The 12319-nt window shown below is 39.3% G+C and overlaps 1 protein-coding gene across 1 annotated transcript; it reads right to left on the reverse strand.

Moving 5' to 3' along the window:
- Positions 1-1561: 1561 nt before the first annotated feature.
- On the reverse strand, positions 1562-8288 carry SPINK1 (serine peptidase inhibitor Kazal type 1). The gene is made up of 4 exons (XM_004008938.5): positions 8175-8288; positions 6487-6518; positions 4877-4983; positions 1562-1686 (listed from the first exon to the last, which is right to left on the reverse strand). Exons 1-4 carry the CDS (start codon positions 8227-8229, stop codon positions 1641-1643), a joined length of 240 nt encoding a protein of 79 aa, XP_004008987.1. The 5' UTR covers positions 8230-8288; the 3' UTR covers positions 1562-1640.
- Between the last annotated feature and the right edge of the window lie 4031 nt (positions 8289-12319).

The raw sequence follows: 12319 nt of genomic DNA on the forward strand, positions 1-12319 counted from the left end.
AGTTCCTTAAGCTTAGCATTGCCCTTCAAATGTCCTCTAGCGTCACAGACAAGATGCTGGAAGCCATCTTGCATCCATAACTTAACCTGGTGAGCTGCGAGGTGTTTGGCTGAGTCACTTAGTAGACCACAGCGTCCCCTAGTGGTCAGACTTAAACCTCAAGCCGTGTATATTCTGAATATCACAAGAAATTAACCTAAAACTTAAGTGTCATGCAACTGTGTTTTGCAAGCGTGGGCAGATTTTATTGGCTACTTTTGGTTCAGTGGGTGATGAATTCTCCATTATTTATCAGGGAACCTGATGCATCTCAGGGTCATCTCACCCTCTATCCACTTTCCATTCTGGGCTACTTCTTTGTCTGAGCTTAGGAATTCAAGCTGTTTTTCCTTCTCTATTTTTGTAGTTATAGATATCTTTTTCCTTTTGAGGCACTTCTTATTTCTATATATGCCATTTAATGTGAGCATGTTACCTAAAGTTCCTGTAGAAGAAATCAGGAAGGGATAGTCTACCTGGGGTGATTGTGGTTTAGACTAAAATGCATTAGATTTGGAGTCTGTCCTGAATTAAAAGCCTGATTTTGCCACCTTATTTGGTGGTGATATAAGTCAGGTTATCTAACTTTGCTAAGTTTACTCACCAGATAAGGGTAACCACACAGGGTTATTGTGGCTCGTAGGTAAAGCAAAGTGAACTATACAGAGGCCTCATGATCATTTCATCTGTAGTCTGTAGGTCTGAAGTCCCTATTTTCTACAGCAGATCATCTCTTGGGAGTGCTTTGGTGGCAAAAGTTATATCAGAATCAGGTCTTAGTTCCTCTTTGTTCATCTTAGCGCAAACCCGTGAGACCAAAAAAGCAGATCTCCAAGTCAAGCCAGAGATATAGTCCTCGGGTTGCCAGAGAAAATGGGAAGCTCTACATCACTGCCACTCACCTCAGTAACTAGTAGGGAATGGTCTCTGCTGGGGGAGGGTTAAGGCTGAAGCAAAGGCTCCTCCACCACACAGCCGAGAAAATGTAACTCTTTTGGTTTCCTCAATGATTTAGAGCCTCTTTGAGAAAATCATGTCTCACCTCAAATCCACTGTGAGATATATGGAAAATTTTAAGACTAAACTCTATTCCACTGGACAGGCAGCATTTCAGAATCATATGCCTCTGTGCCTAGACTAGTGCCAGGCACAATAGATGCTCAGTTAAATTCCAAGGAACCCTAAAGAAATTATTTCAGTCAGTGAATGGTATGAGGCAACATGTTTCTGGACTGAGAGTTTTCCAATTGTTTCTTAAAATGCTTGTCTAATCCCCATGGGATTACGATATTTGTGATCAACTGTATCCTGTCACTTAACGTCTGCAGTCACATTTCCTGGGACAGAGTCCTCAGAATGTGAGGAGGATGGGGAAGGGAAAAGCATCCTGAAAGAAACCCTGTCCAAAATTATAGGATTGCTATATTTTGTAAAACTTGGTTTATTTTGAGTTTGCTTCCATCTTCTGTTCTCAGTATAATCAAACATGCCTTTGAGGAAAAAGCATATGGAAACAACAGGACGTATTTAGATGCATTTTATTCAGCAATCAGGCCAAGCACGCATTGTAGTGTACTTATGGGATTTCAGAACGTTTGTTCTCAGCAAGGCCCAGATTTTTGAATGAGGACAGGAGTCTGACGTTCCCTGTAGAAGAGATTGGGGGAAAAAAAAATTAGTTTAAACTTGGCTGAGAAAATGTAACTATGGGGGGAAAACAAGGAAAAAATTCAGCTTTATTTAAAATGAGAGGTTTGAGATTTCCTTCCATTTCTGTTTCTCTTATTCATATATTCATCCACTTATTAAGTCATCAAATACTGATTGAGAACTACTACCTATATTGAGGATACAACAGAAGGGGAAAATGTTCATCCTTGTAGAGTTGACAGATCTAGCAGGGCATCATTAAAAGCCTTGGAATTAATCTTTAATCCATTGTTGCTTTTCCTGCTGACATCATTTTCCTAGCCACCAGATTTCCAGCTTAGCAGGTGCCCAGGCTACTTTCGGACCTTTGCCTTAGGACTCTGGGGATTCCCATCTGTGAGATTTTGCAAAAGGAAATCATATCCCTATCTCGTAGGATAGTTGCTTTAGTTAGCATCTAGACAGAGCCCATGGTTTGACTTATTTTCCATAGCTATGCTGTCCATGACAGCTGACATGATCTCATATAGCTGCTTAAATTTAAATCAGTTTAATAATGTTAAAAGTCCAGCTTTTTGGTTATGGTAGCCTCAGTTTAAGTGCTGGTGCCATGACTACAGGCTCCCATATTGGACAGCATTTCCGTCCTTGCAAAAAGTTCTTACAGGAGAATGCTAGTTTATAGAAAAGAATTTGCCAGTGTAGGTTGCCTGAGAAGATATCCAGTAATTGGAGAAAAAGTTCTTACTGAATATATCTGCCAGGAGCATAATGACCAAGGGAGATGCAAGCCCTTGTTCATCTACTCATCTCGAAACAAAACAACTAGGGTCAGAACCTGGATCTAGTTAACCATACAATATATTAATACTTTTTTGGGGGTTTTAATGAGCAGTAGAAAGAAAAGCAAAATGATACATGAGTAGCATTGAAGCATATATATTACCATATGTAAAACAGAAATCTAATAGAAAGTTGCTGTACAACACAGGAAGTTCAACGCAGTACTCTGTGACAGCCTGGGGTGGGGGGTGGGACAAGGTGGGGGCAGTTCAAGAGGGAGGAGACATCCGTATACTTATGGCTGATTCACACTGTTGTATAAACATTGTAAAACAACTATCCTCCAACTAAAAATATATTTTTAAAAATGGTACTTTTCAAAAAGCCACATTTCTCTCTCCTGCTTTCTTATCAGAGAAATATAGGAAGAGAAATTACTTTTTCAGGCATTCAAATATTGCTCCCTTATTTACATATTTTTAAAAGAATAGAAAAAGCAGGTAGGGCCGATAGATTTTTAAAGTCTAAAGAAACAGGGTGTCCCAGCCCTATGCTCGTGTTTTTCCAGGGTTTCACTCTAAATATTGGGCTGTTTGATCTTGGCATATGGAAATCGCCCAAGTCTCAAGGCTGTTGTACTGCTTTCCCCTCCCCTTGGACAGAAATATGATGTTTGACTTTAATATCAATAACATAGGCCATGAGAAAATTAACAGGTGGTTTCAACTTTCTTTTATAATTTTTTTAAAAGCAGAGAATTTAATGTTTTCGGCCTAAAACTTTAGGATATTAAATATTTCTCCCTGGGAACCTAATTCCACAATCCTTGTTAAATACCAAGAATTTTCTGAAATGATTTAAAGCAGATCAAAAAGAGGGTTCATGATACAGTGAATTAGAGCAGTGGAGTGATGGAAGTACATGCACTCATTTGAGCCTAAATCAAAGTCTTAACACACATCAGTTCCGAAATAACAGTTTTCTAGGTTCCTTGTGGAATCTCTTTTGTTTGACCATTCTGCATCTTTATTTAACCTGGAAGGCTTTTGTGATACTCTGAAAACAGACCACTGTTTAAATGACTTCCTTTTCATGAATCCTTTCTTGACCCTTTCAGTAAGAAGCAATCTGTCTCTCTCCTTCATTCCTGTAGCACATTGCTAATACCCATTTAATGGTGCTTGTCACAAGTTACAAGGAGCTACCTTATTTGTGCTATTTTCTCTTAGTTATATTCACAAGGAAAGTGGAGAAGACTAGCACAATGCTTGTCAGTAGCATGCTTGTCAATGTTCAGTAGCAAAGACAGAACATCTGTGGCAAATTTATTTCTCTGAGCTCGTGAGTCTGATTCCCATCACCTAGCCACCTACAGTCAGTTCAGAAACTCCACTGAGGCTGGTTCTCACATCCATTAAAAAAAGTGTTTCCAAAAAAAAACAAAACTGGTAAAAAAAGTGTTTCCAAAATAGGTTTGTGGTCACCTAATCAATATAATTCATATTTGCATATTTTAGGACTTTAGTAAACACGATGATTACTATTGCAAAGAATGTTTTTTTAATTTTAATGGAATTTGGGGTATATTGTGACCTTTAAAAAATCCATACTATCTCATTTGCTATACAAGCTTTGGGTTTTTATCACAGAACTGACTTTTAAATTAAAAAAAATTAATCGAAAGAAGCATTCAAACACTTTCCCTCCTCTATTGCTTGGTAATTTCTTAAACACCTTTTATACTGCACCATATTATTACTTACTTTCTGGCTTTTGTTCAGTTTTTTCTTCATATTGGAATGCTTCTCTCTCCTTCTTTAGAATGTCCTAGAGAAAGCCTCCAAACTTCTCAAAATCCTAGCAGGCATGATTAATTCTTTTTGATTTTGTGCTCGCAGAGCCTTTGCTTACACTACTACTGACCCCATTGTGTTAGTGTTGAGCATTAAGCAAACTGGGAGACAAAACCTGGAGAATTTTCTTCTGTATCTCACACGTACTTAGGCTGGTACCTGACTTTATCATGGAAAGAGCAAGGATTTCGTACCAGATCTGTCACTCATTGCTGAGCATTATTTAAACTAACTAAATCTCAATTTTCTCCTGGGCATAATAAGCTTAGTATTATTTACCTCATAGAGTCATTATGAATATTAAATACCTTGCACAATGCTTGACACAATGTATACTCTTTTCTATCATAATGCACACACACTTCTATATAATCTTTACAGATATATAAAGAGAAAAAGAGATCAAGAATGTTTGGGGGGCAACTAGGTACTTTGTTTTTCACATGGTGAAATTCATGTTATTGGCATATTCACTGATCTTAGATATACAAAAACCTAAAGACTTCTAGCTTAAAATATATATTTTAAAAGAAATTCAAGCTTGTACTCACTTATTTTCCATACATAACAAGCATTCATTAGCGTAAGTAACTCCATCTGTCCCACAGACAGGGTTATAGATCCTGGGACATCCGTTCACTTCATTTGTACACTTGGCCTATAAATGGAATGAATCGTTTTTCATTTTTTGAATTTATAGCACAGTCTCTAAAATCTCCCTGGTTGATCACCTTAAAAATGGATTGGCAGGATGATACTAAGTGTTCTAAAGGGTAGAATCCAAAATTTGCGTTCAGAAAACCTGGTTTTAAATAATGCCTCTTCTACTTACAGGCTGTGTGACATTGGTAAATCTCTTGGTGTCTCTGAACCACAGTCACTTCATTTGCAAAACAAGAATGATGTTGTCCTTTTTCCTACCTGTCTCATCATGGTGTTGTGAGGTTTGAATAAGGTGAGTGAGATAATGCTCAAGTTTACAGTCACTACAAGTGCTAGCTTCTCTCAGGTCAGCCACACCTTGAAGCATGTTCTTCCTTGCACACAGTAGTCCTGTCACCCTGTTACCAAATCACTTAAAGACATACAGTGCCTTCCACCTTTGGAGTTTTTGCACAGCCTGTTTTCTCTACCATCAGTGAGAACTAGTAATTATGAAATGACTTTCACAGGGCAGACACTGTCCTGAATGCTTTTTATGTATTATTATATTTAAACTTCACAACTAGCCTATGAACTTTTTATCCTAGTTTTCTTCTAGGAAGGATAATGAAGTACAAACGGAGTAAATCATCCTAGGTCACACACTTAATAATTACTGGTTCCTGGATTTAAACCCTGTCAGTCTAGGTCCTGAACTTTAGCTCTTCACCACTTGACTCTATTATTTCTTTATTTTTGGCTGCGCTGGGTCTTTGTTGCTGCGCAGACGTTCTCTGGTTGCAGTGAGGGTGGGCTACTCGCTAGTTAGCGGGTGTGGGCTTCTCATTGCGCTGGCTTCTCCTGTTGCGGAGCATGAGTCTAGGGGCCCATGGGCTTCAGGAGTTGCAGCTCGAGGGCTCAGTCATTGTGGTTCCTGGGCTCTAGAGCGCTAACCCCATTTGCCAATGGTTTTGGCAAACATGTTTTTTTGCTCTGCAGCTTGTGGGATCCTCCCCAACCATGGATCAAACCCATGTCTCTCTTGCACTGGTATTAATTGATTCTTTATCACTGAGCCACCAGGGAAACTCTAGGGTAAGTTGCTAATGGAATCAGAACTTCTTTATAATACATCCCAGATGTAATAATTTATTTACTCATGCACTTTTGGTTTGTCATTGGCCTTCTCACTATATATAAATGCAATGAGAAGAGGACACTTCTGCTGGTCTCCACTTAAAATTCTTGTCCTACAGGATAGTCCCACTACATATAAAAACCCCTTTACAGCAAATATGACTACACAGAAATTGCCCATGTATCTGAGAATTTGTCCTTCAACATAAGCACCTATGGGGAACTACAATTACTACCCACATTTAGTAGGTTAAGCCTTGCCAGCGTTCATACTCCTTGTATTAACTTGAGGATAAATTGAAAGGCGAGTTAGACTATGCTTTGGTTGGAATAAACACTTCTAGTCCCAGAGGTTAAAAAAAAATTACAAAATTATCTCTACCTCTCTTCCCAGGATGTTAGCTCCACTGTTACCTGGAAAACATAAATCAGACATGTGAAGTTGAGTCTTGAATGGGAGAGGACAGATGTATTCTCATTCAGAAATGTCTGCTTCCATTTAAGTCTATGTCTTCTCTGCTGGCCTCTTTCGCCACCTAGCCCTTCTTATTTCCGTCTTTTTTCCTCAAGGACATCTCACTGCTGTTCACTCACAGCCTGCCTTCTGAAACCTCAAAAAAATTAAGCAAAAATTTGATTAGGACAAAAGTTTTGTATATTTAAGACAAGTTGACTTATTTCCTTGAAAATAAAAATGATGTACTTACTGCTTCAGATGTCTCAGGCACAGAGCAAATACCTTCTGAATGCTCACTGACATTCTAGTTAGCAACTTGTTATTGATGTAGGAAATGTAAGTATCTATTTCAAGTTTATAGATAAAGGTATGGAGAGTTTCTATAAGCAGTAAAACAGTTAACACTAGCAATTACCAGGTCTTGTGATGCAAAACCAACTTTTATATTTATATGCAAGTCTTCTTTTGTAAGTGATGCTAAAAAAGCGGAATCTTCTGACAACTCAAACTTCGGTTCCCAAACACCTCTTTTCGTCCATTGCATTGTGCTATTAGTTTAATTCACATGTTTTGAATTTACAGGTAGATACTTAAAATTGTCATGCTGCATTCTCCAGACAATAGCAGGTCTTGATGACATCATGTTTTTATAGGATATGGTGACTGTGGGTGAGCTCATTGCAGGAAGATGGACTAATTTGATGTTGGTCAGATTTGATTTTGTTATTAACAATCTCTGAGATCAACTAGGTAAGGAGGTAGTTCTCCTGAGCTAAATGTTTTGAAAAGGCATAAGACACTCACGGGCTTGGAAAAGAAGGTCCCTGGAATAGTCAGAACCTGATGTGGTGAGAGTCCCACTGGATTTTAGAATTTAGTTGAGTCTAAGATTTAATGAGCAGGTGATCGCCACACAGGCATCTATCTGTATTAATTGATATGCATGAGAAATGGAAAAGGGACCACCGCTCCCATAAATATTTAGCAAATACAACAAACAGCATTGTTCCTGTTTTCATAAAGTGTTGATTTGGTTTCTTTGCTAGATCTGATAAAAAATTTAACACATTATCCATTTCCAAAGACGAAAAGGAAGCTGATGCCGATTCTGGGGGTTCAGATCGTCTCTCAGCATTATCAAGACAGTTTGAAAATAAACACACACCATCTATTCAAGAAGAATATTTTTTCTAAAAATATTCTGTAGGTCAAAAGTCAAATTCTTAAACTCTGCCCTGTACACTGAATAACTGGAAACCATTGTAACCTATTTCTACAATTCCATGAGGACATAAAATTTGTAAATTGGCCTTAAACATGCACAGAGTTAGAACGGTACTTGATGTTGAAATAATCCCTTCGTTTTCCTACCATATCTCTGATGAAGAGTCAGCTTCATTACCTGAGGAAAAAAACACTAGTAAAATTGTTTTCCTGTGTTATGTTAAAATCCTTCTTTCTATATGTAATTCTCATCCACTGATCCTATTTCATCTCCCTAGAACCAAAAGATCTGTTCAAGAGTAGACTCTAAGTCTTGAAAGTAATGTGCTCAATAAGGCAACAGGTCAAAAGGTTTTACTCAAATCAGAAAAATACGCAAAGACACCTACCAGATAAACTCATCAGAACCAAGGCAGTGAGGAGAAAGATGCTTGCCACTTTCATGGCTGAAGTGCTGGTTCTAGAGCTCAGTCGAAAACTGCACCGAACTTACCACTTGGCTCTGGAACCCTGGGACTGGAAGGGTCATATAGGCAGTGTGGGCTTCCGGTCTCCACCTCCTGCTCTCCGTCACAGATCTCCTTGGTTATTGATTGACTCCGTAGCATAGCCTGTCCTCCAGGTTTGGGGCACACCACCAGTGTAAGAAAGGTGTAGGGGAGGAATGCCCTAGGCCTGAAATGTGCAAGGTAAAGACTGTTAGGAAGCGATTACTAGTGGTTACTTCGTTCTTGCCCTAACTTCCTCTGACTAAGGAGAGAAAGCCCATGGTCAAGTCCTGGTTTTCTCATCTGTAAGGTGAACTCAAAAGTTCTCGTCTTCTGTGATTCTGGGTGTATGAAGAGGTATGAATATCTGAAAAACTCCATTCTTGCTTCTTTTTCTTCAGCTTTTAAAATTCTTTCTCCCTTTTCTGTCTTTTTCTGCCACCCATTCACAAAGGCTAAAGTAGCTGACAGAGGGCCAGGTTAGAGGTAAGGAGGACTCTCTGTCCTAAGGTGTGTGTGTACTCCAAGGTAGAGTGGGCTCTCCAGAGACTCTTACCAGCTCTATGTCCTTGGACAAGTTCACCTGGGGATGGAAATAATAACAGTACCTACCTCAAAGAATTGATCTTTCATTCCAAAATATGCACAAGGCATATTTTGGAACCATGTGTGGTTTAGGGAGATAATTCTCAATTCTTTCTCATCTTTCTGCATGTCTTATGGGTACAGACATCGACTGCATGTGTTTCAAACAGTCTTTTCAAGAGTGTTTGTACAGGAAATAGCCTTGGAATGTAGACTAGTTTCTCTCTCTGGTATAAAGGGGAGGTTTGTTTGCCACTGGGTAAAAGATAGTATCTCTCACTAGGGCAAAGTTTAGGCAGGTATAATGCTTTTTTTTTTTTGTATCTGCATCACGTGGTTTGTGGTATCTTAGTTCCCCAACCAGGGATTGAACCTGGGCCGTGGCAGTGAGAGCACCAAATCCCAACTGTTGGACCACCAGGGAATTTCCAGGCATAGTGCCCTTGAAAAAATTTAGGGATTTTTAAAAGCTTGGCATCCTTCCCTTGTAGTGCATGGTGCTTTCTCTGTATGTTTCCTTGGCCCTCTTTGTGTCATGCTATGGAGGCTGGGCCTGGGGAACCAGAGCAAATGCTGGGACTCTGGCTATTGCTACTGAGTAATTACGTCTCTTTTCTCCGAGTCAGGAGTCTGTGTCTTCTGTCAGACTGCCTTTAACTGTGGCAGAATAACGTGTCAGCTTCCAACCAGAGTGAAATCTTAAACCCTCCCAGGTCATGATGTATATTAACTGTATTCAAAAGAAAAAAAATAACTGTACTAATCTATGGGGATGGATCACTGTTCTCATGAACCTTCCATGACATTTTAGTTTGAGAGAGATAGGGAATAAAAAAGTAATCAAATAATTACAAAGTATATCAGATTATACTAAAGGTTATAGAGGAAAAGAAGATATTAAACAGAGGTGGCAAGAGGAAGCAGAAGATATTAAGAAGAGGTGGCAGGAATACACAGAAGAACTATACAAAAAAGATCTTCATGACTGAGATAATCATGATGGTGTGATCACTCACCTAGAGCCAGATATCCTGGAATATGAAGTCAGGTGGGCCTTAGGAAGCATCACTATGAACAAAGCTAGTGAAGGTGGTAGAATTCCAGTTTAGCTATTTCAAATCCTGAAAGATGATGCTGTGAAAGTGCCGCACTCAATATGCCAGCAAATTTGGAAAACTGAGCAGTGGCCACAGGACTGGAAAAGGTCAGTTTTCATTCCAATCCCAAAGAAAGGCAATGCCAAAGAATGTTCAAATTACTGCACAGTTGCACTCATCTCACATGCTAGCAAAGTAATGCTCAATATTCTCCAAGCAAGGCTCCAACAGTACATGAACCGTGAACTTCCAGATGTTCAAGCTGGTTTTAGAAAAGGCAGAGGAACCAGAGATCAAATTGCCAACATCTGTTGGATCAATGAGAAAGCAAGAGAGTTCCAGAAAAACATCTGTTTCTACTTTATCGACTACACCAAAGCCTTTAACTATGTGGATCACAACAAACTGGAAAATGCTTCAAGAGATGGGAATACCAGACCACCTGACCTGCCTCCTGAGAAATCTGTATGCAGGTCAGGAAGCAACAGTTAGAACTGGAAATGGAACAATGGACTGGTTCCAAATCGGGAAAAGAGTACGTCAAGGCTGTATATTGTCACCCTGCTTATTTAACTTGTATACAGAGTACATCATGCAAAATGCTGAACTGGATGAAGCACAAGCTGGAATCAAGATTGCTGGGAGAAATATCAATAATCTCAGATATGCAGATGACACCACCCTTATGGCAGAATATGAAGAAGAACTGAAGAGCCTCCTGATGAAAGTGAAAGAGGAGAGTGAAAAAGTTGGCTTAAAACTCAACATTCAGAGAACTAAGATCATGGCATCCAGTCCAATTATTTCATGGCAAATACATGGGGAAACAAAGGAAACAGTGAAACTTTATTTGGGGGGCTCCAAAATCACTGCAGATGGTGACTGCAGACATAAAATTAAAAGATGCTTGCTCCTTGAAAGGGAAGCTATGATCAATCTAGACAGCATATTAAAAAGCAGACACATTACTTTGCCAACAAAGATCCATCTAGTCAAAGCTATGGTTTTTTCAGTAGTCATGTATGGCTGTGAGAGTTGGATTATAAAGAAAGCTGAACACAGAAGAATTGATGCTTTTGAACTGTGATGTTGGAGAAGACTCTTGAGAGTTCTTTGAACTGCAAGGAGATCCAATCAGTCTATCCTAAAGGAAATCAGTCTTGAATATTCATTGGAAAGACTGATGCTGAAGGTGAAACTCCAATACTTTGGCCACCTGATGCAAAGAACTGACTCATTAGAAAAGACCCTGATGCTGGGAAAGATTGAGGGCAGGAGGAGAAGGGGTGACAGAGGATGAGATGGTTGGATGGCATCACTGAGTCAATGGACATGAGTTTGAGTAAGCTCCGGGTGTTGGTGATGGACAGGGAGGCCTGGCATGCTGCAGTCCATGGGATTGCAAAGAGTCAGACATGACTGAGTGACTGAACTGAACTGAACTGAACTGAGGTGAGCACATTTATCTATCTTATTTAAATTGCATATGTAAAATTTTGTATATTTCTCATATATGTATCTCTTTGCTAGATCTCTTCTCTGATCTTCATCCCAGATATTAAGTGCCTCCCTGAAAATTTTGAACATCCTATCAATACTTCAAATTTAATGTTATACTACTGTTTTAATCATTTACCACAGATATTTGTCTCTTCAGCTTCCCAATTGCTTCTCTTTTTTCCAGTTGGTTGGTCAAGACCTAAGTGTCCTCTTGATGCCTTCCTGACCCTCACCATGTGCCATCTTCCACTCTTAATTCATTACCAAGGTCTCTTCTTGACTTTGTGTGCAGAATAACCTCAATTCTGGACACATCTCATTCCCTTACACGGTCCTATCTAAGATGATGCAATCATTTCCACCTTGACATTCTGAAATTTCTTTCAGAAGTAGTTTCCTAACAACATCTACTGTTATTTCATCTTCCAAGCTACCCTCCATAGGATAATTCAGTGATCTTTAGAGAGTGTACGTGTGATCATGCAGTGCTCCAGTTTCCCATGGTTCAACATCCTTAGGAAAGGTTGATTTGAATGAGTGGGGTCTTTTCCGCGTCTCTTACTTTATTCCCCACCAGTTTCCTGCTAGTTCAGTCTGACAGTCTACATTGGTCTTTTCTCTGTTCTCTCTTGAAGGGGGGCGGCGTGGGGGAGCATCTAGCTTTCAACCCTCAGATTCAGGCTACATTTTCTCATGGAGCTGCTTTTCTGAGCATTCCCTAATTCTCTTCTGCGTCTATGTTAACTTTTGTTATTTTATTATTTCCTGATACCCTGCATAGCACTTAACTTCCACTCCCTTGCTGTTTCTATGATTATTATGTAATATCTCTTCACCTTTAGGGAGCAAATTTTGTTGTTTTGT

Source organism: Ovis aries, chromosome 5 (assembly GCF_016772045.2).
Source record: "Ovis aries strain OAR_USU_Benz2616 breed Rambouillet chromosome 5, ARS-UI_Ramb_v3.0, whole genome shotgun sequence".
In the NCBI taxonomy this organism is placed as follows: Eukaryota; Metazoa; Chordata; class Mammalia; order Artiodactyla; family Bovidae; genus Ovis; species Ovis aries.